Genomic DNA, 27,742 nt, shown 5'->3' on the forward strand with positions numbered 1-27,742 from the left:
TGTACCATCTGACGCTCAAGGATTTATGGGTTTAGTCAAAATTGCTTTTCCCTCTGTGGAGATTAAGCACCGTGGGATGTTTTTCAGTCAGGCCATAGAATAGTCAGAGGAGTTGTTTCTGCTGTTGCGGTTGCGTCCTCTCCCTTCTCATCGGCCCCTGGTGCTGAAGAGAATGTCTCAGGAACACAGAGTGCTGTCGGTCCAAGTTGGGAGCAGATTTTGACTGATAGAGAGGAGAGGTTCGTCCTCTGGGGAATGTGCACCATGCAGTTGGATGCTGTTCTTATGCTGTTCTGCATCTGGTTTGTAGGGGCAGCCGGAAAATCCCCCCAACCACGTGGTCATAAACTGGAGACCTACAAACAAAGCAGGTAATGTCATAGGATGTAGAATATAAAATATATAGCGTAATACAATTCTTCACGACCACATGATCATAATGGCACATATGACATTTTCCTAAATGACATGTTGGATACCGATTTGGATCTGTATTGTACAATGTAATACCCCAGGAGGATTGAATTGTGTTACCATTGCTGTTAGGAGGTTTACAGGATGTTTTCCAGTGTTTCGTGGGTCACCTACACCCTCCCTCGGATTCAGACAGCAGATTGGAAACGAGAGAGGGAGACCTAAATCCCCACATCTATTTATGTGCTGTTGGAAAATGCTTCCATATTTACTGGTCTGGTCCAGTATAGGAATGGAATATTATTATTATTATTATTATTATTATTATTATTATTATTATTATCATTATTATTATTATTATTATTATTATTATTATTATTATTATTATTGTTATTATTACTTTACGGTGGAGGTTAATGTTGTTTTGTGGTGGCTAATTGCTAATTACTACTTGTTTATGACCCAATGGGTCAAAGCATGAGCTGGACTCATGGGCCGAGCTAAATTAGATCAGTGGGTCATATTATGTTATATTTGATAAATTATTGATTCAGTTGAAATTGACGTAAAAACTGATTAGGGTAGAGGCTAATGCAGTTTTTTTCTTCATGGAGTAAGGTTTTGCAAATTGTACGGAATGAATATGCAGCCTGAAATTTGGCTGCATGTTAAATGAAATTAAACTTTAATGACATTAATTAAAGTCTGTCAAATATATGCCCTAATCATGAATCAGAATCAGTTGATGATTTCCCAACAAATAAGAGTTACTTACGGTACATCAGAAAGTTCCCTATAGGAGATTGTATTTTTGCCATAGGATACAGTATGTGCGGCAGTTGCAGTTTATTGGGTCTTAAACGTATTTGCAGAATTGTTGTCCCATATCCTACATGATAACACACAGAGTATAATCTGTGCTACACATTCTATGCTGTCCCTTTCACATCCCTGTTGGATAAAATAGCTGTAATGTTTGAAAAGCAATATAAACACTATATCCTACAGTGTGAAGAAGTCTTTACATCTAACCCTTGATGAGGGTGATAAATTGGATTTGTTTTTCTTCTCCCATGCAAGCAAAGTAGGCTAGGGCGCTGTATGCCTTTAGCATCACTATCAGCTTTGAGTGATTTGTACCCACTTAATGTATTCCACAAACCCTTTCATATCATAATCCCCCTGCCATTTCTCTTTTAGACACAGTATCATTCTCATAACGGCAGCTACACCACCAGCTATTTATAGATCAGAGGAAAGAACAACCAGAAATCGACTCGCTATTAAGATTCTCATCTCTTTCAATTAAATCAACAGAATGTACTCCCACTGCTTACCACAGACTACACCAACTGTCAGAATGTGTGGCTGCTGCAAAGAGACATAAAAGACCCACCTGAATACTGACGGTCGTTTGTGTTAGTGCATTATCTTTTAATCATAAGTTCTGTTAAATTGCAGTCACTTAAAGTAATAATCTCACTATCATTAAGTAGTGGAGTAACTTAGTAAGACTAAAATTATCTGTGAAAGATATGGGAACAACCAAATATTTCACAGTGTCATACTGCACGTTAAACAATAACCATGCAGTGTAGTGCAATGCATTTTGAATGCTTTCTAGCACTTGCTATCAAATCTGCACAAACTGTTTTTTGAAGCCATTCAACATCAGCCTATCATCTGTGTAGAGACACAACACTCAATTTGAGAATGCAAAGCTAAAGTTTACAAACTAAATGTACAATGTACAAACTAAAATGCTTTCATATTCATATAATACGTATAGCCTACCATTTTCTCTGTGTGTCTCTTTTCTTTTTCTCTATCCCTCTGCTTGGGGCGTGACATTGCAATTCTCTTGCAAAGAAAAGCCAGTGGATGTGTTGTGGAAATTTACATCATATTACCGACACCAATTAATCTTTTCTTCTGGGAAAAAGCATACTATGAAAGCAAGTAGAGAGAAGAGTCTTTGTAAGGAAAGCAAAGCCTACATGAAGAGATTGAAGTCCAAGACATTTAATGCTTTATTTGTGTTTTTGTTCCAGGCATAGCTTTAGTTTACTTATAAGGTTCTGAGCATATTTATTATACATACCAGTGTCAGTACTTTGGGTTAGGGACAGCATGTACTTTTTTTAACATCAGATTGACATATTACCAATAATAATTTAAAGGAAACCTCTAATGTTCAGGCTTTTAATTTATTTATCTAAAGCCCAACAATGAAAACACAAATTTTGCTTTGTATGTGACAATATTATGGCTGGAGGCTTTTTTTTTTTTTTTTTTTTTTTTACATCTGCCTCTGTTGTTTAGTTCCTGCTACAGGAATCTAAACCATTAACTTTGAAAGTGTCCCTGCAATTGTCTATTCACAATCACCATACAGAGCTGCAGCATTGGCGTTGTAGAGGAGAGACAGGTCAGGGGGACCAATGAATGAACAGACAGCAGTCTGTTGTGTGGCGTAGGCAAAGAGTGAGGGGATTGAGGCATTTCTGCCAAGAGGATTAGGAACCAGCTGCTGGGTGAGCAGAGAGCAGTAGCAGTCATTGCCCATCTAAACACAGCAGCCAGCATACTCCAATTGTCTGTTCATCCGTCTGTTTTTTCTTTGTGTCCAATCCCTGTGAGTTTGTCTCACCTATTGCTCCCTCTCTCTGTCTCTTGTGTCTTTCGGATCTGTCCTTCATGCACAAATCTGGTGGCTGCCACAAGGCTGTGGCCTTGTCTGTCACAACACACTCTACTACGCCATTAATCCGTTTTAGTGTTTTTACACTTGAAAAATCTATCTGTTGTGACCTGGATAATATTCTCTAAAGGCTTGTATACAGTTATGGTCTGCTGACCGCTGGAACACTGACATGAGAGTATTTAGTGGCAGCGGTGGCCGAACGGATTGCGGAGCGGTCTTGATACCGGAAGGTCGCCAGTTCGAATCAGCGGTCCGACACGTTAAAATTACCACCGTTGAAGTGCCCTTGAACAAGGCATTGAACCACTACGATGAAATGTTCTATGAGCAGGGCCTGGCTGGAAACAAGTTCTTGAGCTTAGCCCAGATACCCTGGGTAAATATAGTAATCATTTCATTTCCTCAAAATAAGATGTGTTTTGTGAAAATGCTCTTAAAGAACAAACAAACAAACAGAAAACACCATTGCCGAACCTGTGCAAATACTTTAGGGTGGTCCTTCAGTTTGGGAGCGTCTCAGAATTAGTTTTCAAAGCAGCGGGCGTATGTTTGTTAGCTTTTCTCCGCCATGGTTTTACAACTAAACCTGAGTTTCCCGACTTATGGTGTCTTTCCCTGCTAAACACGAGAAGCGCGAGTTATGTTTTATTTGTTTTATTGGGCGATTTTGATAACTTTTAAGACATACAAGCTTTTCCGCAGCAACTTTGTGATACATCACACGTTTGGATCACATGATTGGAAAAAAATCAAGTGACGCTCGCTTCTGAGGGCCAGTGGGTAATCGACTCTCCAATGGAATGCTATGGACAATGGTGGCAGCTTGCGAGCTGCTGTGTTTTTCTTCCTTTTTGTCACTGGCGATTGTGGAATATTTTCCGACATTAGGACATTCGATCGCGCTATCGTAAGGGACAGGTTCGTGCAATGGAGCTAAGTTCACATTCGGGTGATTCTTCAAAGGTTAGTGAAAAACACCGGCAGTGAAGCAGGTTAAGCCACAATCCGGCAATAAACATACATTGAATAAAAACATTCCCAGATGTATCAGTATTGTAGGTGGAGATATTTGATCTTCTGGCTATGCGAGACAGCGTGAATTCATGTGGATCTCGGACGTCATTTGGCCAGTCTATGACGTCAGTCAGTCATCTATGACTATGTATGTATATGATATGACATAAGAATCTGTTCTCAATTAAATTGAGAAAATGATCAATTTGAACAATTTGATTTTGAACATGATGCAATTTTGTCTTGCCTGGTTAATTGTTACGACTCCATATTGGGTATGGTTTAGTGATGGGAGATTAATCAGCAAACACATTGTACACACATTGCAAACACAAAGTAACAGCTTGAACAGATCTACAAGCTCACAGTATTAAATGTTAAATCTGACTTGCCTAAGCCTGCAGTGCAGATACCCTGTTACATGTATTTTTCAGAATGAACATTATACGTTTTCAATACAGAATGAGATTATCGACATCGGAAATATCGGTTATCGGCCATAACAGCAATTCATTATATCGGATATCGATATCGGCCAAAATGTCTCATCGGCACATCCCTAGTATGGTTTCAGCCCGATTCAAGTATCGTTTACTGCATTGTTGTGAAATATTTCAAACAAATATTTCAAACAAATTATGTGGGTAAATGGTAAATGGTGCATTTATATAGCGCCTTTATCCAAGGCGCTTTACATAGATTGTGCATTACATTCACCCATTCACACACACATTCACACACCGATTGCGGCGGAAGCCATGCAAGGTACCAACCAGCACATCGGGAGCAATTTGGGGTTTAGTGTCTTGCCCAAGGACACTTCGACATGTAGACAGGAGGAAAATATATGTGGAGGTACTTCCTTGGCCTACTGGCAGTGTATAGAAATGCGGTGCTGATTGGTGCAGCGGTTTGCGAGACAAGGCCCGGACAGACAGACAGAAATGAGAAAGAAAACAAAAAAACAGACAGACAGATCTTGCCTCTTCCAGAGCCACAGCGGAAAACAGCCGAGTCATAGCCTGGGGTGACTGGGTGGCGCAGGGGGTACACTGGGGTAGGGTTGCATTGCGCATTCCTCCAAAGTGCCCCCAGCTTTGGCCGCTTCAGCGAACACAATTGGCCGTGTCCGTGGGTGGGAACACGTTCAGGTGAAAAGAAGCAGCTGCATGGTGACTCTCTCCATGTGTGCCCAAGGCACACCAAAGAGCAAGTAAAAATCCCAAGACACACTTGCATTCACTAATACTATTCATCTGTGTTGCCCCTGCAACACGTCAATGCTCTTAGCACTCTGTAAACGTTTAGTTTGAATTATTACCAAAGTTCAACCACCATTTCATACTTTCCATACAACTTTACAAAATAGCGAAGCTAGCAGTCCAAAAGCTCACATGATGACATCCCCAAAATACTGAAAATAGTGACAATGGTTTAAATATATCTTCTTAGGACATACAATTTGCCTGTTTATTTTGTTCCTCATCAACAGTATCACAAAAACATTTACATCCAACATTTCTTTGTGGTTGATCAAAAAGACATAGGCTGAAGCGCAAAGCATATACCTCTGGATAATCATTCATAACTTCACTCCACTGACAGATATATGCCCATGCTCTGCAGAGTGGTGCGAGCACCAAGATGTTTCAATTTTAATTCCCTTCTCAATTCATACCTCCCCCCTTTCCTTAAACAATTTCTGTATATTTCCAGGTAGTAGTTTATTCCTTGCCTTGTAAATAATTTGTGCAGTTTTAAATTCTACTATATCTAGAAACTTCAAACTCTGTATTGGGAAATGAGCACAAAGTATTGATATACTGAATTTAAAAACCTATGTGACTCATTATATAGTTATAGTTATACACTTGCAATAATATGTTGTCACAAAATCTGAAGGCACAGCTGGACTTAGTAGTAGGTGTTGGCAGTGACTGGTGGAATTGGCATAATAATGAATAAATTGGGATTTTTTTTTAAAAAAGATATAAAATAAAATAACCCAATTAGAAAACAAACTGGAACATGTGCATTTCTAGTTTATTTAAAAAATATATATATAATACAGCCCATTTTAATTAACAGGTCAAGAAGAGAGACCTCAAGAATGGAGGGTGGAGAAGGCCATAGGTCTGGAAGGTTAGGTTTGTTTAGAAAAAATACATAATAATAACAATAACAATAATAATAATAATAATAATAATAATAATAATAATAATAATAATAATAATAATAATAATAATAATAATAATAATAATAATAATAAAAAAATAGTAATAGTAATAATACACAGTTCTGTAAATGTGCTGACCCACTTCAATAACAGTTCTCCTTTCTCTTTCAACAGCCCCATTTTTAAACGAAGTCCAGATATGACAAAATCTCCAATGACGAATTCTGAGCAGCTTCTAAGAATAGATGACCATGACTTTACCATGAGACCAGCATTTGGAGGTCAGTAAACTACTAACTTCTCACATTTAGCACAATGTGATATTATCAATGTATAACTGGATTTTATATGAATAACATAACAGTACTAAGTCATTATTGACTCACTCTGTTGAATTCTACTGTTGGTATTGGTTTACTTTGAGAGAGTTTTGAATGTAGTTTACAAACACATACTCTTTTCATCATAGAAACATAGATAAGGCTTCTTGATCAGCCTTCAAGATCAGCCGGTGATGATTTATCTAGTGGTACATTGCAAATTGTTGAGATTATCCTTGCAAGCTGTGCTGTGTCTGTCATGCTAGAAGGCAGTGGTGTAAAGTAACTAAGGACACATGTACTGTACGTATATTTTGAGGTATTGTTTACTTTCTTCAGTAGTCACAATTTTCAATACTACTACTCCACTTCATCTCAGAGGAAAATATTATATTAATTATATTAATTACTTTATATTTGAATTATTATAACAAAACACACTAACCACTCCAACCGTATATTTATTTTGGACATTTGACAATAACAGATCTACAAGCTTATATGTGAGATTGATTTTCCAAAGATCTTTATACATTTTGAAAGTGTTAAATGCGACATTCTGCACAATAAGTACTTTTACTTTTGGTGCTTTAGAGTTACTTGTAACAGTGTTTATTGATAATTTTTCCACCACTGCTAGAAGGCAGAGCTAGAGTATATAAACACAGTGGAGTGGATACAGTGTTTGGACTCCAATGTTTCCAGTACATTGATTTTATGGTGGCTGTTTAGAATCTAGGATTATGGCTCTCGAATAAAATAAAATAAAACTCAAGCATTTGTTTTTTTACCATAGAAGACAGTAATGCAATATGATTACACTTGTCATCTATTATCTGTCTATATCTCTTTATTTGCATTTTGAATTAAATATAATATAATCGAGGACTGTTCATTTATTGCAATCTAAATCAAAACTAGGTAAAACTGCAGTTAGGACAGTCACAATCATGATGTGACAGAGCGAAAGCATGATGGTTCTCTCTGAGCAAACTAACCTGATGCTACACCAATGGCAGTTTGAATCTGACGGATATAAAAAAGGAGAGCTGTGTGTCATCCGCTGCGTCATCAACTTTGATCCATTGTGACCTAATTGTATTTCTGTACAACTGCAGGATAATGCAGAGCAGAAAAGGCAGAAATAGGTCAGAAGTAGAATCCCAGCCAGCTGAGCCAGCCAGCAAAAACAGTGCTCCAAATCTGTGCAACGCACTGTTCTTTTGGACACACAATACAGGCTCCAAAAAACATATATGTAGTCAGTCACTGTCTGCATTGTATCATTCGTTCTTACTTTTACCACAATCAGTGTTATGAGGGGCAGACATTCAGCTAATGTTTATTCAAAAACATTAAATCTCTGCATATTTTGCATGATTATTTTAAGATGTATAATCAGTGCCGAATCAACCCCTCCAACACCAAATCAAAAGGCCCCATGTTCGCGCACGTGCATGGGATTTGCGTGCGCATAACACAATGAAGAACGGCACTTTTTGCGTTTGCACGGCCAGTGAATGAACGTGCGCTCAGCGCACCAGCACTATCACCGCTGCTCCCATAGAGTTATAAGGCTGCTCCCGATGCTGGATCTGCTATTATAGTCTCTTTCCACCGAGTGGTTAAGAAACTGACGACCAAATACATTATGGGGTTCCTGTGTTGCGTTATATTGAAATTGGTGACTTATAAATACATTTTGACAGAAGCAACAGCTGTACCTATTTCAAATAGTCTCGCACAGGGCCCTGCAAGCTGTGGGCCCTGGAGCTTAAGCTCCACTAAAAAATGGTAAATGGTGCATTTATATAGCGCCTTTATCCAAGGCGCTTTACATATAGTGCATTACATTCACACACACATTCATACACTGATTGCGGCAGTGGCAGTCACAGTCGCACTAAGTTTTAATATGCTTTAATTTGACTATTACATTTCAGGACCTCCGATTCCTGTTGGGGTAGATGTTCAGGTTGAAAGTCTTGATACCATCTCTGAGGTGGATATGGTAAGTAAGGCCACGTCATTTTATTATACAGTAGTTATTAACCACGTGACACACGTCTGAAACAATATATATTACAGTACGTGTGGTACCAGACTGGATATCTATTTTCCTCCCCTTCAAACAATGACTTATATATATGCTCCATCATACGATGGTTTCGTGCACAGAAAATAACAGAAAACGTTTCGGATGGTTTCGTGCACAGAAAATAACAGAAGCTTGTGAGCTTGTAGATCTGCAATTTCCGTACACTGTCATACAACAAAGTATAAATCAGGCTTTTAATACCTCTGATCTTCATAAATGTCTTTGTTCTGCTTTTGTTTCCTGTGTAGGACTTCACTATGACACTTTATCTGCGTCACTACTGGAAGGACGAGCGCCTGGCGTTCCCCAGCACCAACAACCAGAGCATGACTTTCGACAGCCGGCTAGCTAAGAAGATCTGGGTTCCTGATATGTTCTTTGTTCACTCCAAGAGGTCCTTTATCCATGACACCACCACAGACAACGTCATGCTGAGGGTGTACCCTGATGGCAACGTGCTCTACAGCCTCAGGTAGAAGATCAACCTTCTTTATCTTGCTTCAGTCGGACAAATAGCAGTGATATGCACCTCTTTGTACCAACAACCATCCAATCGCATTTCTTTTCTTTCAATAGCACTGAAACTAAGGATCTTTATTTTATTTTAGAGGCTTACATTTTACTCTAATTCTTTGCAAGATAATAGAGAAGGCATTTGACATATACTGTATGCTGATATAGAAAGTCATTACTTGAGATGTGAGTACAGTAAAACCCAGTGTTCATTGTCTCCACCAGGACGAAGGCAGGGTATGTTTTGCACTCCGTCCGTCCGTCCATGTGTCCGTCCGCCGGGGGTGTGTCTGTCCGTCCGTCTATGTATACAGCTAATCTCTGGCACCTTTGGCCCGGTCGATGCCAAACTGCACACACACATTCCCTAGAGGCCAATGACGGACCTCTGCCACAAACTTTAAGATTGCCTTCCAACGTTTGCAGGATTGGCCTGATTTGAACAAAATGCCTCAAATCATGTATACAGCATGCGATTTCCGCGAAATTATGCACGTACATTCCCACTAGGCTGAGGAAGAATTGCCACTTATTTTTTTTCCAATCAGCCTCATGGTGGTGTTATAAAAGGCCGATTTGTATTTTTACCATATAACTACATCGATCTGTGTACAACTTTGTACGCACATTCCCTAGAGACCAAGGAAAAACCTTTGCCATGTAATTTTCACATCTGCCTGTTATAGCCCCACCATTTCTTTATACTCATACAGATTTTGTCTTTAGTCATGTGATCAACACAGATCTGTTTCATCCTGATTGGCTACGACTGGCCCGTTTAGAACAAAATGCTGCAAATCATGAACAAAGTGTCCGATTGCGGAGAAACTGTGCACGCACATTCCCTCTAGGCTGAGGAAGAAATGCCACTCTGTATTTTTCAAATCAGCCCAGTCGAGTCTTTACCTATAACTGCACCGATCTGCGTAAAAGTTTGTATGCACACTCCGTAGAGGCCAAGGTAAAACGTCTGCCCTGCATTTTTCAAATCTGCCTTTTATATAGCGCCACTAGGAGGCCAACTTAAGTGAAACACATTTCTTTTTACATCAGTCCTTCAGATTTCATCCAAATATCACGCAAATGTGTACACATGATCTTTATAGTCATGTGATCACGACAGATTGTGTGATTTTTCCTATATACAGGTTTAATGTTTGTTTTTAGTTAAAAAAACATTAAAAACGCCATTGACAATGGACAGAGTTTAATGTTTGTTTAGTCGCTAACACAAACATTAAATGCCATTAACAATAAAGACAGTTTAATGTTTGTTTTGTCTGTGTTTGTTTTACATCACCTAATCATAGCAACATGAGTTAGACTTTAATATATTAGCGCCCCTCACTTCACACAGGTGTGATTTTTTATATTCTATCGTGGTTGGCTAAAATTGACATCTACATTTTGCAGGTGTGGCCCGTTCATAAACCTGGTGGAGACCTGTGCTCCGAGGAGCACTTTTTCTAGTTCAACTCTGCCTATATTTTAATTCTATTCAGCCTCATGAAGTTATCCAATTAAAGACGTTGGAATTAATGTAACCTCAGTCCCTCACTAGTTCTTTTCATGGGGCTGAATAACAATACATCACATAGTCTTCATGTCTCACTATTATTCTGGTACTGTATGTATGCTATGTAGATCATTTATATAGATGTATGCTGTTTGCTTGTCCATAGATGCTATGTTATTTAGATGGGATGTTGGGTTTGATGTCTACCTGCTATCCTACTGTAGTTACTTGCACTTTTCTTGGCACTGTAAATTGTATTTTTTTGTTGTCCCTATAGGGTAACTGTCACTGCCATGTGCAACATGGACCTTAGCCGCTTCCCTCTCGACACACAGACCTGCTCACTGGAGATAGAGAGCTGTGAGTCACTTTTGTTTGTCAGAGAAAAATCTGTTCTTAAAAATAATCACACCTGTGTGAAGAGAGGGGCGCTCTTATCATCATACATCTCATTCTGGCCAATCACAATTTGCGTCCTCACTCTTCCGTCTTCACTTTTCTGTTCTCACTTTACAATATGTACTTTGCTCAGCCAATCAAATCATCGCTATGGGTTGATCAGCCAATCACAAGCAAATGTTTGTGATTGGCTGATCACAAACATTTGCTGGGCATTTGCTGGGCATAAAAATCACTCTTGTGTGAGGTGACGGGCGCCCACTGTGGCTGCCACAGTATGTAATCCACGTAACTCGAGAACCATTAGCCCCACCGGCTTCAAGTTCAAATCCACACCACAGCAGGGGGTGCAGTGCCCGGTGTCGAGTTGGTCGGAACCACGGTTGTCCAGAACCGCCCCAAAAAGGCCTCTGCCCGGGCTCTGGATCGGGCCCCTGCCCAGCGTCCATATATGGAGCTGGCCTGTTCTGACCTCACAACACTCCATATTTGGGCATGCCTGACACAGAACTCCACGAGCTGGCTGCATATACTCCATATTTGGGCATGCCTTACAAAGAACTCCATATATGGGCATCAAAGGGAGACAGACATAATATCTGGGTGGGGCATGCATTTCCAACTTGCATCGTTCCATGCAGGCCAGTGCCCAACGGGCACCGCTGTAGAGGCCCCACGGGCACCGCAGGGGGTGCAGTGGCCGGTGTCGAGACTATCGGACCAACGGTTGTCTATAACCGCCCCAAAAAGGCCTCCACACCTTCACAGGGGGTGTACTCCGTATGCATTTACAACTTGCATCGCTCCAAGTAGGCCTTCCCTACGGGCACCGCTCTAGTATTGTATAAAACTAAATCAGTCACAAGATATATTTATATGGCCACATGACGTCAAAACATCTAAAATATCTAGGTTGCATGAGCCGCACGACAACAGTCTAATGACTAAATATGGCGTAGGACTAAATATATTCAGTTGTACTAACTAGTGTATTTGTATGGTTTCCCTCCAGACGCATACACCGACGATGACCTAATGCTGTACTGGAAGAAGGGCAATGAGTCTTTAAACACGGATGACAGAATATCTCTATCCCAGTTCCTCATCCAGAAGTTCCACACCACCACAAAGCTTGCATTTTACAGCAGCACAGGTATTTTGCAACACAGGCAATTAATTCTTCAATGCAAATGAATGGGTGTAGTTAAACTCTGTCAGAGCATCTCATTTACATTCAAATGATGTAGGGAATGCAACGGAAAATCTAGTAATTGATTGAATCAATTAAAAAAAGGAATCGATTTTAATAAAATAATTTATTTTGGGGGATATTTTATATTCTTCAGAAATATTCGCACATCCACTTTGTTCAGATGCGTTGGACTGAAGCAACCATGAAAAAAGTATTTCATGAACAAAAGTCCTGCACACTGCTCTTGCTCAACAGCATTAGTTTTTATTCAAATTGACAGACCCCTCAAAGGTCCTTCTTCTAGAATAGACCTTCATCAAGACTAAGAGTGTCTTCTAAAATGTTCAGAAATATCCCAAATACATTAAAAAATACCCAAAATAGTAGATCTACAAGCTACAACACTTCACAATGCGATATGCTTTTTTGTGCAACTTTGACTGTACGACGAGTATAAAATAAGTGGTGAATCAGATATCGTTCCTGTCGGGAGGAATCCACCTAAATCCATTTTTGAGATTTTTTGTATAAATCAGTGCTATTGAACACCCTTTACGTGTGTTGGTTAAAATAATATTGAACCAATGAAAAGTAGTAAAAAGTGCTTCGGACAACACCTCTTAACTCTATTCAGTATTTAAGCCGTGACGTAAGCGCCTCCTCCAGAGCCACTTCCGGGTCCTACTATTTGTGCCGCTTTTGTGTCCCCATAGAGTTATACTGTGTCCCTCCGTCGGAGCGGTGTTTGAACCGATCTGAGACTAGAACAACCACTAAAGTCTAATTTTACCGCTTTCCTTGCATCAACAAAGCTACTGCTCTCCCAAATCTGGCTGTGACAGGCTGTCTGCCCCACACTGAATACTATCGCCATTTTATTTCATTGTGTCAACTAAATCCTCCATTAGAGATCGTATTAATGCAATATAGATTAACCCTCAATGGCTTCCTTTCTGAAAAATAACATTATTGTAAAAAGATTCACGCGTTTAGATATTGCTATTTACAATGAGAAACGGACGGGAGCTGGTGCCACTTGGACCCGGACGTAACGTAGGACTACAAAATGACGTCGGACTAAAATACCGAATTGGACCCTCAAACTGTCTGCTAAAACAGCTAACTCCACCACCTCTCCCTCTCTCATGCAAGTAATTGACAATATATAAAGTCACAACACCAACTTTGATGAGGCAGTATTGCTTTGTTTTCTTCATTTCCTGAAAATGAAAATTCCTGAGATATTATATTTGACTAATTTAAAAAAGCAATTGAAATAACAATCTCTACAAATATGATCAATATAGTTGCACCCATAAAATTATGTTCAGTCACAACATTCCATGATGGTTAATTTTCTGTACTGTATGTAGCTTGAGGAACCGAATAGAATAGGGCGCTACTTCTCCATTGAGGCCAATGGACGTGGCCGCCATGTTCTTTTCTGTTGACCTATTACTTTGAATGCTGAACACGTGAACTAGAGGTTGTAGTATAGGCTTTCCCAACCAAGATCCCCAAACATGAGTCAGATGTCCCCCAATCTAGGAACCCATTCCTAGATTTTCACCTCCTTTTTTGTGTAGAAACAGTTACTCCCGGGTGCTTCTGTGTTTATTCCTACTAACAACAACACTACGGCCCTCATTTATCAATGTAGTGTAATTTCTGCTTTAAATTCGAGCGTGGGTATTGGCATTCTTAAGAAGTGCGCACTGCACGTTAAAGCGACCCCCCGTGAGTTGGACTGCTGTGACTGTGAGTGACGCCACGTTAATGACAGATAGCTGGCAACAGTGACAAGGCAGCCAGAAACGCATAAAAATCAACGTTTATGCGTGATCACTGACTGATGAATGGATGAGGATGATGACAGATGAAGGCTGGTGTGTGCTGGGTGCCGTGGATGGTTATATCTCCGATCTCCAGCATGGTGGCCAAATCCACAGCGTAAAGATATTACCTGCACTGCGTACAGGTTTGGAGCGTGTGGTTTCTATCCTTACGCAGACTGTTGTACATAACACCAGACGTCCATGTAATGACAAGATTTAAACACCGTCGCCACCGCCCGCCTGTCCCAACTCCCGAAAATGCTCTCGCATAAACGCTTAGCCTACTGTAGGTCTGATGATCTGGAGTGGACCTGCAATTTATCTGAATGACTGTTAAAGCACTTATTTAATAGGTGAATGATTAAGCACCTAACTTAGCTTAATTTATTTTCTTTTTTCACATGTATTATTTATTAGTTGTATAGTTATTAGGAGTGAATAGTAATACATAACTTTAGATGCCTGTAAGCAGTTCAGACAATTCTGCTCCGCTGCAGTCTACGACGGGTGCAGACAAAGTCAACGACAGCTCCCAACCTGACGTGAATTTTGGCATGGAGTGCGTCAAAGTCCAAAGTCACGTTGGAATGATAAATGCGGAAACTTGCGGTGATTCTGGCGTACGCCCATTTTTGGGTGTAAATCGCATTGATAAATGAGGGCCTACATGTTTAGGGCTGACAGATTCTGCTGGTAAGATCTGTCTTAAGAGATAGTTGTCCCCAAACATGTGGGATGGTATCCCTTTATATAAAATATAAACACAATCAAGCTAAGAAAGAAGTAACACTTTAATTAGATGTTTTTTCACTCTACCAATAAAATAAATACACAGTACTGTAAGATTCCCAGACATACATTTTTCATGTTCTTTTGAATCATAATACTAGCAAATTTTCAATCATATTACTGGTTAGCTAACATGCATAAAATTGTGCTGGACCTCAGATACAGATAATAATTGGATTCAACTAGAAACTAACTCTTGTCATCGTTATCCATAATGTGTACCTGGTTTTAGAGAAGCTTAAGGACATGAATGTTAAAACTATCCAGATTAAACACTTGTATGGTGTGTGAGCAGTCAGATCATGCTGATGTTCTACAGGGCAATCCTAGAGAACATACATAGTAGATTCTGATACAGTATGCAACTGAAAAGCAGGCTTACCAGCCTAAACAAAACAGCTACATGTATGAAGGTAAGGGAAGAAGATTATGAGCCCATACAGAGCAGCTGCATTACATATAAGAGCAGGCAGCCATGAAACACGCAAATAAAAGCAACACAAATCTTTTCAGACTCTCAACATTTCCTCTTCACTGAATATTAACCTATGCCCTCAGGAAGAACTGTGACTGTGTGCCAAATTAAACCGCTTTAAGCTATCATTTGTTCCAGCCTCTATTAAGCTGCTGAACTAATGCTAAATCTTAGACCAATAGAGCAATGTGCAATAAATAAGCACTTTCATTTCTTACAGTTGGCTGAACCGTTAATTTTAGTTCAACATTTAATACTGTGAAACCTTACCTGCTTTTAGAGAAGTTTAAGGAGATTGTTAACACTGCTCAGATTAGATGGTTTTATTATTTTTTAACTAATAGGACACAAAGTGAAGTGAGATCAAATACAGTAATACAGGGTAGCCACAAGGTATAATTATAATTTATAATATATATTCTAATTTTGAGCCTTCTCCACAAAGATGCACGGACCCTTCTGTGAACCACGATGAGATAGACACCTTCATCAAGTGGTGTGAAGGTGTCAACAATTTAACAAAACACAGGAAATTGTCCTTGATCCGAGTGACTGACCATGAGACAGTAGCCATCAAAAACCAGAAAATCATTCAGGTGTAAATACTTAGGTGTCCCCATAGACAACCATCTTTGCTAGAAACACATTATTACACTGTACAATAGATCTAATATGCTATGCCACAGAGACCTTGCTTTTTTTGAAAAGATGTTTGAGGCATTATAGCGTGAGCAGTCAGATCATGTTCTACCGGGAAATCACAGAGAATATAGGTAGATACAGAATCACAGAATGGTTCGGAAACCTAAAGCAATTGAAATGCAGGCTTACCTGCCTGCACAAAACAGCTCATGTAAAAGACTTAAAAACTAGGAGCCCATACAGAGCATGTATGAGCAGGCAGTCATGAAACCAGAAACAAAAATAACAACATCAACATCCCCTCTGAATACAAACATCTGCCCTCAGAAAGACTCCATGTGCCAAAATACAAATGAAACTGCTTGAAGCAATCATTGTTCCAGCCTTTATTAAAGCGCTATTTCACTTTAAAACACTTCTGGCCGCAATGTTAACGTCTACTCTGGCTTTTATGCACACCCCAGACAGTTCTTAAGTTGCTTGATTCAATATTTGAGTTTGACATTCACCATGATATTTGATATTCACCAGTACCAGACAATGGATAAAGGATGGGTGTGTGTCTAATAAACTTTATATCAAACTAGTCCATACCCGTTCGGGGGTATGACATACCCAATCCCTACCTCTCTCTCGGCTCCCTCTCTCCCCCCCTTTTCTCTCTCTCTCTCCCCCCCCTCTCTGGGCTCCCTTCTCTCTCTCCCCCTCTATCTCTCTCCCATCTCTCTCTCGGCTCCCTCTCCCCCTTTTCTCTCACTCTCTCCCCCCCTCTCTTGGCTCCCTTCTCTCTCTCCCTCTATCTGCCACTTACATATAAGGGGTATCCTCTGTGGCACACCCGTTATACGATGTGAAGCGATTGTGCTGAATAAAAAGAAAATGGTGATAACAAAACACTTTAGTGGCTGTCAAATAATAGTAGTGGAGGAAAAAGTACAAATGTGGCTCTGAAATAGTGGAGTAGGAGTCTAACGAAATGCAAATACCCAAGTAAAGCAAATCCCTCGAAATAGAGTAAATGTACTTAGATACTTTCCATCCCTCTATGGGAGCCATGCCGGTATTGGACCCGGACTTGTTGATCTTATATCAGAGATATTAGAACCAATTCTGGATCCAACGCCTCAGATTGCTGTCTTTGATGTTTCTGAGGAGGGGGTTTCTATTACATACCTGTCGTTAAATTCTCCTCTTATGGGAAAAGGAAATGCTCACCCCCCTCAAGCACATCCTGGCTACAGGATTTCAAGTAATTTCTGGAATTGGAAAACATAAAATTTGCTGTCCCTGAAAAATTTAATAAACACTTGCAGCCTCTTCTCTCTCACCTCAAAACAATGCTGTGTATGTGCGTGTGTGTCGCTAAGGCGAGATAAGGGAATATTATCTAAAATGAAAAACCTAAAGAAAAAAAGAGAATCAGTTATTTGTGACATGCCGTACGATTAGGTTACAACTAGGTATACAACTATACATACTATACATACAAGTATATATAATGTATTAGTAGTCCACATCTAGTGTTCTGTGCATACTAATTGGTGTTTCTCTCTCTCTCTCTAGGCTGGTACAATCGACTGTACATCCATTTCACCCTGCGACGACACATATTCTTCTTCCTGCTACAGACGTACTTCCCCGCCACACTGATGGTCATGTTATCATGGGTCTCCTTCTGGATCGATCGCAGGGCTGTCCCTGCCAGGGTCCCGTTAGGTAAGCCAGTGGTTCTCAACCTGTGCGAGTGTGCACCGTGAGGATATTGCCCATTAAGTGGGCCCAAAATAATTGGCAAAACACTATGAATGATAATAATAACATTAATATTTTAAAAGACATATGTGATTTTATTTTCTTTAAAACCTTGAAAAGTGTTCATTGTTTTTTTTGTGATACTGCTAAATAACTAACTAAAAGTATACTTTGTTAGTTCCATTGATCCAAGCCATAACACAATCGAATGATTGATCATAACATGCTCTGAATATGAACGTGATCCACCCATCTGACCAGCCTATCGGCTGCCGTGTTAAGGGGGTCCTGATCCAGAAAAGGTTGAGAACCATTGAGGTAAGCGACTCTCCAAATCCGAGCTTCGCATCTCAAAAGAGTTCTAACACTGTAGCAAGTCTTCAGACAGCCACTCACTGAATTCAGGTTTGATGCAGGGCACACTACTCAGATGGGGTGTGGCGGGCAGCACATGCTGAATGGCTATCAGAGCCTCAGTAAATGCATGCATTTAAATGCATTGGTCAAAGAGGCAGGTGTGTGGGGTCCACTGACCCCTGCTGCTGCTGTTTCAGGCGCGTTTGCATGGTTTGAAGTTATATCGAGTGACGTTCGAACATTGCAAACGTGTCAAATAACTGTACCAGTGCACCCCCTGGATGCGATGCCTGTATGTGTGAGGGAGGGAGGGAGGGGGTGCGGGGTCGGGGAGGAACAATCTCACTGCACTCACTGAGAGAGAGGAGGTATAGTGGGACTGTCTGTCTGCAAATGCATTTGCATCTCTCGCGTTTGATGCGTCATGCGTGTCGTTTATTTTCCATACGACTGTGTTGTTGCTTGCCGTCGCTGGCGTCAATGTGACTCTTCATGCCGTTCACATTGATGCGTGTGGTTTATTTTCCACATGCCTGGTTGCTGCGGCGTCAATTTCCACATGGCTAGTATTATGTTGTGACTGTTCATGCCGTGCAGATGTTGAGTTTGTGACTCTTCATGGCGTGCAGTCGATGGGATGTTATGGGTTGTTGCCAGTCTGTCGTGACAGAAATAAGCTAACCAACCTCCAAAAACCAGGCAAGCAACTGTTGGAAAAGTTTTGCTGGAAATAAGCGGACTTGGCAACCCTGGAGTCGACTAGGTCGTGACTGGTCTACATTTCATGAGTAGACTGTAGATGTATGTCAGGTTTCACCTGAAGTGCTTCCCTGTAAACCGATACCACTGTGAGTCCCATTAATGAGGAAGTGATGACTGGCAGTTTGTCACAGTGCGTTTGGTATTAATGTTCGGATTATTTCTGCCTATAATCGTTGGAATACCCACATTCTGAAGGATCAAATGTATACATATTTATAGGATATGGGGATAGGGAACAGGGCTGTTACATTCTAGAGTGCGGTGGCTCCTGCACTTATTGATCAGATGCCATATTATCTCCAGGGATGATAATGGCTTTAGCTTGCGCTTATTGGTCTGCTGCTGGACAAATAAAGGCTGGGTATGTGTTGTATCAGACAACAGTACAACTTAGCTACATATGTATAACTCTTATTATCGTTTATTATCCTGTTCGTTCAGGTATCACTACAGTGCTGACCATGTCCACCATCATCACTGGCGTCAATGCCTCCATGCCTCGTGTGTCCTACATCAAAGCGGTGGACATCTACCTCTGGGTCAGTTTCGTCTTTGTCTTCCTGTCCGTGATAGAGTACGCAGCAGTCAACTACCTCTCCACTGTACAGGAGAGGAAAGAGAGGAAACTAAGGGAGAGAGTAAGTACCATTTAATGTGGTTTCCATATTCATTAAGCTGCAGTAGATCCACAAGAACAGTGTTTCCTTTTCGTTCTATCTATTTTTTTGTTTTAAGTTTCCGTATTGTTTAATTATTTTATTATTTGAAAACGTAAACAAAAAGACATTCCATAAAATGAAAAAATAAAAAACTTTTAAGAAGTAGTGAAAATAGCAGATCTACAAGCTCACAATGCATCATAGGTAGATCGGCTATGAGTTTGTGTCTCAGGGAGACATCAAATGTCTCTTTTGGTTCTCGAGCTAAAAGGTTTGGCATCCACTGCACTAGAGAAGCTTCAAGTAGCAAATGTAATGTTACATTCTGTTATAAATGTAATGTTACATTCTGTTATCAAATCTTTTGCTCAGGAGAAAACAGCAAAGTCATGGGATTTTCTAATTGATCACTTAAAATCTGCTGCAGAATTCACCAATTTTACGCCTCATTAATTCAGCAACAAACCTACTTAGTTTAGACTAGTCATCACAACCTATCTCAAACCCACACCCTAACCCTAACCTCCCACGGGGCAGCACACCTAAACCCCACATCTCAAACCCTCACCCTAACCCTAACCTCCCACGGGGCAGCACACCTAAACCTAACCTTAACAGCTACAGACAAATAGTTTTCATGGTTCCATGTGCCACAAACATTTGTCAAGAGCAAGAAAAAAAGGGATGTTTATGGCAATATTAATAATAATCGTAAAATAACCTTCCATATTCCAACATTATATGAAAGAAAACTATATTTACCAGTTTAGGCTTTTTTTGGTTAGACATAAGGTTGGTGAGGGGTGCGTTAAAACGACCGGATTAAGGTTGGTGAGGGGTGCGTTAAAACGACCGGATTAAGGTTGGTGAGGGGTGCGTTAAAACGACCGGATTAAGGTTGGTGAGGGGTGCGTTAAGGGTTGGGAGAGGGTTAATGCATGCTGTGTCAAGGAGTCACTATCCTAATTTGTGCTGGCATCATGTGTCATGCTGCTGTTGCTGCATGCATGTGGTACTTTTTGAGAATAAAAATACAAACATTTAATATACGTTCATATTCTCTTATTTTATACAAATGTAGTAATTGTACTGGTTTATTGGATCATTGGCCATAATCGCCGTTATATAAGGCCTAATGTAAGTAGCTAGTTAACCAATTCCTGCATACACCACTGGTTGCACACCGAAAACAGTGCTGCGAACTTTTTCAGTGTGAGATATGATGCGCCGTATAACATGCACAACCAAGTATAAATTAGGCTTTAGGACCATTTCCCAGCGCAAATGTTTAATAACATGCCAAATGTATTTAAATACACAAAGTGTAGTATCCAACAAATGAACACATTCTTATTTCTTTTTTTTTTTAAATAGGAATTCAACAGATGATAATATCATCTGTTGAATTCCTATTAATTATATTATATTAATTATATTATAATCACTATTGTCAGCAACAGAATGTGGAGGGGTGTTGTCCATTTGGGGTAGTTTTTGACTGCTAGTTGTTTTGTTTGTTTTTTTCTTGTCTTTTTCTTTTGTGTAAGTTTTTGTATGCTTTATTGTAAAATCATTAAAAAAAAAATAGGAAATCAATCTTTTTTAACTCCTCATTGTCTGTTTTGTTTTACCTGCCTTCCCTAACAGCTGCCGTGTACATGTGGCATCGGCAACCCTGACGAGATGATGCTTGATCCTCAAATCTCAGGATATGGCGCCATGGACATCAACAACACAGGGAATTATGGGATGCCAGAGAACGATGGCCGCCAGGAGAGAATGTTGGCCCAGGTAGCATTGAATGACCCCCAGATCACCGGTCAAGTCAGGCCACCCAGGGGCTATGTAAACATTTGGATAGATACCCATGCTATAGACAAGTACTCACGCTGGTGCTTTCCGGGGGCATATGTACTCTTTAATATAATCTACTGGACGATCTACTCGTAACCCCGGGGCCTAGGAGAATGTCCAGAGGAGTCCTGTCTGTTTCAGACACTGCAATGCACAGTGGAACTCCAAGGACTATGTGGAAGGCAACAGAGATGACATTGCATACTCACAACGTTTTTATGAGCGGCAGTGGAAGGAGACTGCTCATGAGACACAAAGGGACAATTGCCTTCTTGACCCAGCCACTTAAAACTGATCACTAAAATGATCTTCAATAATGTGTTCAAAGAAACATTTGACACATTAGTTTCGTCCACGTCATTGGCTTTGGCACTCCGTCAAAACATTCAATCCGTGGTTGTAAATATTTGGGGAATGCGGGTGGACATGTTGCCTGGGATTGTCCTAAAGGTTATCACAGCCATGGACATGTAATTCTGTACATGCTACATTGTCCAACAGTGATTCTTAAAACGAACAGCAGCGCATTATGCACAACAGTGTACCTACAACAACACTTGATCAACGCTGTTGATTTGAAATGTTGTTCGTTCACGTTACCTTTACTGACGATGTGGATCTCATTGAGATTCGAACCAAAATCTCAAAACCTGATGGTCAGGTAATACTTTTACAGTACTGTAGTACCATTCAGTAGGTGTTATCAATTTGCGAGTGATCTTTGTATCAATGCAATTATATTTGCATGAAATGAGTTTTAATTAGTACACAGGGAAAATACCATTACTCACTTATACAAATCAAAAGTGTTCGAAATATGATTCTATTCAAATAGTTTTATTCAATAGATTATTTTTTATACAACTGAAGCTCATCTCTGTATTTAGGTTCACTGCAGCCTAATAGCCGTTAGTTTTTACTATGTATTTTTCAGCTTAATACACAAATATATTCTGGCAGATTGCCTTTCACTTCGGGGTTTGCAGGTTATATGAGAATTTAAGAACTACCCCCGAAAAGATTTATGTAACCTTGTAATAAATGTGATGTTCTCTGAAAAGATGAAATGTATATTAGGACTTATTAGCAGTGTCCATGGATCAGTAGCACCATAATTATTTATATTCTTGCATGAAGCACGTTTATATATAAATACACTTGAGGTACAATCCTATGCCTAGAGTTGGATAAGCATAGATTAATGTCTGTATATCGAAACATTTGAGTAAATCAGGACGCGGCCATAAGCATTTACAGTAATTTATTATAAATAATACAGAGCCATATATAACTGGCTTGCTGTCATTTCACCTCCTGCTTCAGTTTAGCTTGATTGAAGTCGTCTCTCACCTTCAGAAGCAGATCAGGGCAGCACAGAACATCCACAGCTGTCATAGCCAGGGCTTTGGCGGTCCTCAGGGTGTAAAACTGAGCCTGTTCAGCTCCTGGAGGTATGAACGTGCATAAAGTTACTGGTCTGGAGGAGGGGGGGAAAGCTAAGTACAGTAATATGTAACTTACCTGCTGCTTTGGTGTAGTCCTCAGTGTGATTCAGTGCATCTGAACCGATGTAGAAGAAGGGATGGATACCAGGTACTACAAACGATACATTACCAAAGTCAGTGGAACCTGCAAGATAATTATTATGAATGCAACAGGAATATTGGTTGGAATTGGATGACATTGTGCAACCTGTCAAAAATATCTACATTTCAACACACTATAGTGTCACGGTCAAGGTCATCATGGTAAGCTTCCTTACCCCCAAAGGACAATTTGTCGCACAGCCAGCATTTCTAGGTTCTAGCTTGTCCTGGGTGAGAATATTACAGTATACTCATAAAGAGATGACATAGCTGCATGGCTGCAAACCTTTATATTTTATGCATTTCTCCTCCTCTTTTCTCTTTTTCCTAAACTAGACACAATTTACAATTTAGGAATTTAGCAGATGCTCTTAATCTAGAGCGATTTACAGTAAGCAAGGAGACACAATGTCTTGGAACTTTTTTCTTATCCATTTAGTACTGTATAATAAAGTCATAGGTACAGTATGCCATTTGATAGATGCTCCCTTGCTCCCCCTATCTCGTGCTTCCAGTGGGGACTCTGGGGAGACCAAAATTGACCTAGCTGCCCATGTTGCCCATACAGACATACATAAATCCACCCCTGACAGCCAGCAGTAAATACAATAAAATATGCCAATTAGCTACATGGCTCGGTGCAACAGTTTTGTTCCCGTTAAATAAATAAATAATTATCAACACAGTTAGTACACACACACACACACACACGCACACCTGGTGCTGCATCTTGGCAGATGTACTGAATTGAATTGTTATATCTACTTTACTGCTCAAGGACACTTCTTTAAAATACCTACCGCAGAAGTCATTTGGTTCCTCCTGAAACTCAATTCCCAGCGCCTTCCCGTTGTTTTCATAGAGGTTTGCCAGGGTGACATTGGGTAAGATGTTAGAGTAGACAGGGTTTGGGTAGATTATCTCCACCTAATGATATTATTAGATAATTACCAGTTAGATATAACAAACAATTTGCATAAGTGCATACTTATTGTACTGGTGAATGGTAGGCAACGGAAGGAAATATGAACAATCGCAAACAAGTTACCAAGCCACGGTTAGCCACCATTTTTCTCAACATAAAGTCTGTGATTTTTAACAGCTAATATGGGAACCAGTAAGTAAAAGAGCACAAAACAGCTAAATAAAGCAAGAGCACAGTTTTGAAGCATACATACTTCACAACCAGTTGCCATAGCGGCTGATCTGAAGCATGATTCAGCTTTGGCCTTCAGATCAGAAAGTTCCTTCATGAATGGTGTGCGGAGGTAGAACACCATCTCAGTGTAGTCAGGGATAATATTGGGAACCACCCCCCCATGTTTAATGATGCCTAGTGAAGAAAAGCAAACATACAATAAGAAAGGATACTGTAAAGTACGATAATGTTGATTATAAAATCTGTGTACCATAACAAACCGCAATCTTATCAATTACTTTTTGACAAGACAAAAATTGATGTATATTTTACCCATTGGACATACTGTACAATTGAAGCATCCCTATCTTTTTGAAAAGATACAAGTTTTTCTTTGTTTTCTTACATGCTAAAGTCACGTACATGTGACTTAGTATTGTTTGAACTATTTTTCAAAGTCTGATCTTTAATACTACCGGTAATAGCTGGGTTGAATGCATCCAAGGTGAGTAGCATGTGTGATGGTATATGTAATGTTTCTGAGTCCATCGTAAGGTAACACAGAGTAAAATGACTGATGTGTACTACAAAGTAATAACTGTGACTATGATTACCGAGACCTGCCTGTGGTTGTCGGAATAGCAATAGGGTGACGTGCTGTTACAGTTTATGAAATTAAAATGATGTAGAGTCATTAATTCCAGTCAAAGTTATTTACATAGAACATTTCATAGTGTAGACACACAATGTGCTTCAAAATAAAAACAAAAATATGCAATGTTTAAATATGAAAAAATATAGAATTCATTACATACAGTATAAAAGATTAAAACAAAAACACAAGAATGTATTACAGTTAAACAAAGGATAAGATAACCATAAACTATAAAGCGTGTGAAAGGAGGTAAGATGACAAGACCGCAGTGACTGAAGACACCATAACCACATGATGTTGTATTTATTCTACAGTAGGTATGAGGAGACCTAGCCGCAATTTGCAACTCTAGATTTTTTTAATAATGGGATGAATCTAGAGTTGGATTTTTATGACACAAAAGCTCGGCAGATTGAAAGAGGATAATTCAAGCTTGCCCTACAGCTGCAATGTTCGCGAGTTTAACGTTGTTTAATACAAGCAGATCACAAACGCAAATTGGATGAGTGGGGAGTCAATGGAGGGTATTGCAACTTTAGATTCATCCCATTATAAAAAAATCTAGATTTGCAAATTGTGGCTAGAGGAGACCTTTATCTGATCGTCACAAGTCACAACTATAATTGCTAATTAACTATATCTTCAAATGTGCCTGTTCTCTCCTCACCGTGGAGTTTCCAATTAGGTTTGAGCTGCTGCCTGAGGACAGAAAGGTTGTTGTAGGCCAACACAGCAGCATCCAAAGCATTCACTCCCTCCCAGGGGTAGGCAGCTGCGTGGGATGCTTTTCCGTGGTACTTTACAGTCACGCTACACAAGATTAAAAAAGAAAAGCAAAAACCGATTTTAGGGCTGACTGGAAGAATGGCAAGGCGTTAGCCTGATCACACGGCAGTGTTGGCATGTGTCCCCATAAATAACAGATTTTCTATCGAGAACTGCAGTGCATCCATTACACTGTGGGGTGCATCGCAGTGCGTCTTCAGCTCTAGCTATAATGTAGACCTAGAATGCCTGTGATCATTTAATTAACTTCGTAAATTTTCATGTATCAGAGGCATAGAACGGTCGCTACTGTCCCTGGTCGATTTCAATAGTGTGCGGCCTGAATGTGATAAATGCTCCGTTTGTACTCACCCATTAAATAATTCCAAAAACGTGGAGGGAAATATGGTCCTCTAGTTTTATATCCATGTGAAAGTTCTGGCACAAAACGTGTATTTAGTAAATTATCTCCACTTTTTCAAGAGATGCACACGGACTTCTTTCTCTCCGGCGAGGGGGGACTGGAATGATCGATGAACTGTTTTTAGACGTCATCACCAATTGACAAGGGAAACACAAAAGTTTGGGTCACACAATTGGCAGGTGGTGTGATTAATTACCCAGCACCTATCGCAAGGCACCTGCCAATTGTGTGACCCAAACTTTTGTGTTTCCCTTGTCAATTGGTGATGACGTCTAAAAACAGTTCATCGATCATTCCAGTCCCCCCTCGCCGGAGAGAAAGAAGTCCGTGTGCATCTCTTGAAAAAGTGGAGATAATTTACTAAATACACGTTTTGTGCCAGAACTTTCACATGGATATAAAACTAGAGGACCATATTTCCCTCCACGTTTTTGGAATTATTTAATGGGTGAGTACAAACGGAGCATTTATCACATTCAGGCCGCACACTATTGAAATCGACCAGGGACAGTAGCGACCGTTCTATGCCTCTGATACATGAAAATTTACGAAGTTAATTAAATGATCACAGGCATTCTAGGTCTAGCTATAATGTACCGGTGTGTCCTCAAATTTGTTCCAAAACAACATATCTTGAAAATGGCTGCAGTTACATGGAAGTTGGAATTTGCTGTGCACCTTCATGATCTAGAGAGGATGACCCCCTCCCCAACCCTCACACATCACCTAATGGGATGGGCATACTGTAGGCCTACTTACTTGTAACCCTAGTGAATTAATGTGTATTTTCCTTTAGCACCAGCCACCAGACCACCCATCAGCCAACATCTCTAGCACAAAAAGCAGAGAAATGGATGTTGTTGACACAGTAAACTAAGTAATGTTTAAGTTCTAAATCGACTTACTCTATGATTGAAGTACAGGGCAGGAAGGCGACGTCCTGCTGAGCTGGGTGAGCCATGAACACCAGGTCTATGTCTCTGAAGGCTCCTGCCTTTATCAGCTCAATCTTCCCTCCTATGCTCTCTTCTGCAGGAGTACCCAGGACTGTTACCTGCATGACGACATGGTGGTCACAAATATGTCTGTATGTGTGTGTGTGTGTGTGTGTGTGTGTGTGTGTGTGTGTGTGTGTGTGTGTGTGTGTGTCCGTCCTTAAGTCTGTCTGTGGTCGTTTTTTTGTTTGTTTTTCCTAATTTTGTTTTCTTCTAACAACTGCAAAGTACCTTTACACGAACAGGAAAATATGCTTCTTTTTCTAATGCACATTTGAGCCCCAGTGCACCTGCAGCGCCCACTTCGGCTATTAGGTTATGCCCACAGGCATGCCCAATGCCTGGCAGCGCGTCGTACTCGCAAAGGTGGCTCGAAAAGCGGTTTCCAGAATATAGTGACTTTCGACACTCCACGCATCGTCCGCGGAGAAGAACCTCACGAGCCGATCGTGAGCTTGTCTCTCCTCGTATGCGAGTTCTGGACAGCTCCACAGTTCCCAACTTAACTCGAACAACTTGTTGTGGAGGTTGTCTATGCAGAGCTGGAGATTGTTTTTAATTTCCTTGGATTGCATGGTTCGTCCCTCTCACTCCCTGCCCTGTTGAGAGGAGTAGAAGAACCAAGAACGTGGTTGTTTGAGATGATGAGAAGAGAATATAACCTGTTGGACAAACTGTAACCAGTCAGTGGGACCAGGAAGTAGTTGA

At 40.2% G+C, this 27,742-nt stretch overlaps 2 protein-coding genes across 2 annotated transcripts; one reads left to right on the top strand and one right to left on the bottom strand.

Annotated features, from left to right (window-relative positions):
* LOC306941617 (gamma-aminobutyric acid receptor subunit rho-1) lies at positions 1-22,196 on the top strand. The gene is made up of 10 exons (XM_079527166.1): positions 1-371; positions 6,221-6,274; positions 6,483-6,589; positions 8,572-8,639; positions 8,975-9,198; positions 11,033-11,115; positions 12,167-12,307; positions 17,651-17,803; positions 19,400-19,596; positions 21,265-22,196. The coding sequence occupies exons 1-10, from the start codon at positions 256-258 to the stop codon at positions 21,565-21,567; spliced, it is 1,446 nt and encodes a 481-aa protein (XP_079383292.1). The 5' UTR covers positions 1-255; the 3' UTR covers positions 21,568-22,196.
* LOC306941618 (peptidase M20 domain-containing protein 2-like) lies at positions 19,483-27,742 on the bottom strand. The gene is given in 9 exon segments (XM_079527167.1): positions 19,483-19,558; positions 22,822-22,916; positions 22,993-23,100; positions 23,858-23,984; positions 24,236-24,390; positions 25,518-25,660; positions 26,945-27,093; positions 27,266-27,399; positions 27,402-27,742. Coding segments are annotated over 9 exon segments (1,134 nt in total). The 5' UTR covers positions 27,610-27,742; the 3' UTR covers positions 19,483-19,543.

The sequence above is a fragment of the Electrona antarctica genome (assembly GCF_951216825.1).
Source record: "Electrona antarctica genome assembly, chromosome: 18".
Classification (NCBI taxonomy): Eukaryota; Metazoa; Chordata; class Actinopteri; order Myctophiformes; family Myctophidae; genus Electrona; species Electrona antarctica.

Excerpts from the sequence above, each read along its gene's own strand:
- LOC306941617 (XM_079527166.1), top strand. The coding sequence starts at position 256 with ATGTGCACCATGCAGTTGGATGCTGTTCTTATGCTGTTCTGCATCTGG. Across the intron at positions 6,590-8,571 it reads CATGAGACCAGCATTTGGAG|GACCTCCGATTCCTGTTGGG; the intron begins GTCAGTAAACTA and ends ATTACATTTCAG. Across the intron at positions 19,597-21,264 it reads AGAGGAAACTAAGGGAGAGA|CTGCCGTGTACATGTGGCAT; the intron begins GTAAGTACCATT and ends CTTCCCTAACAG.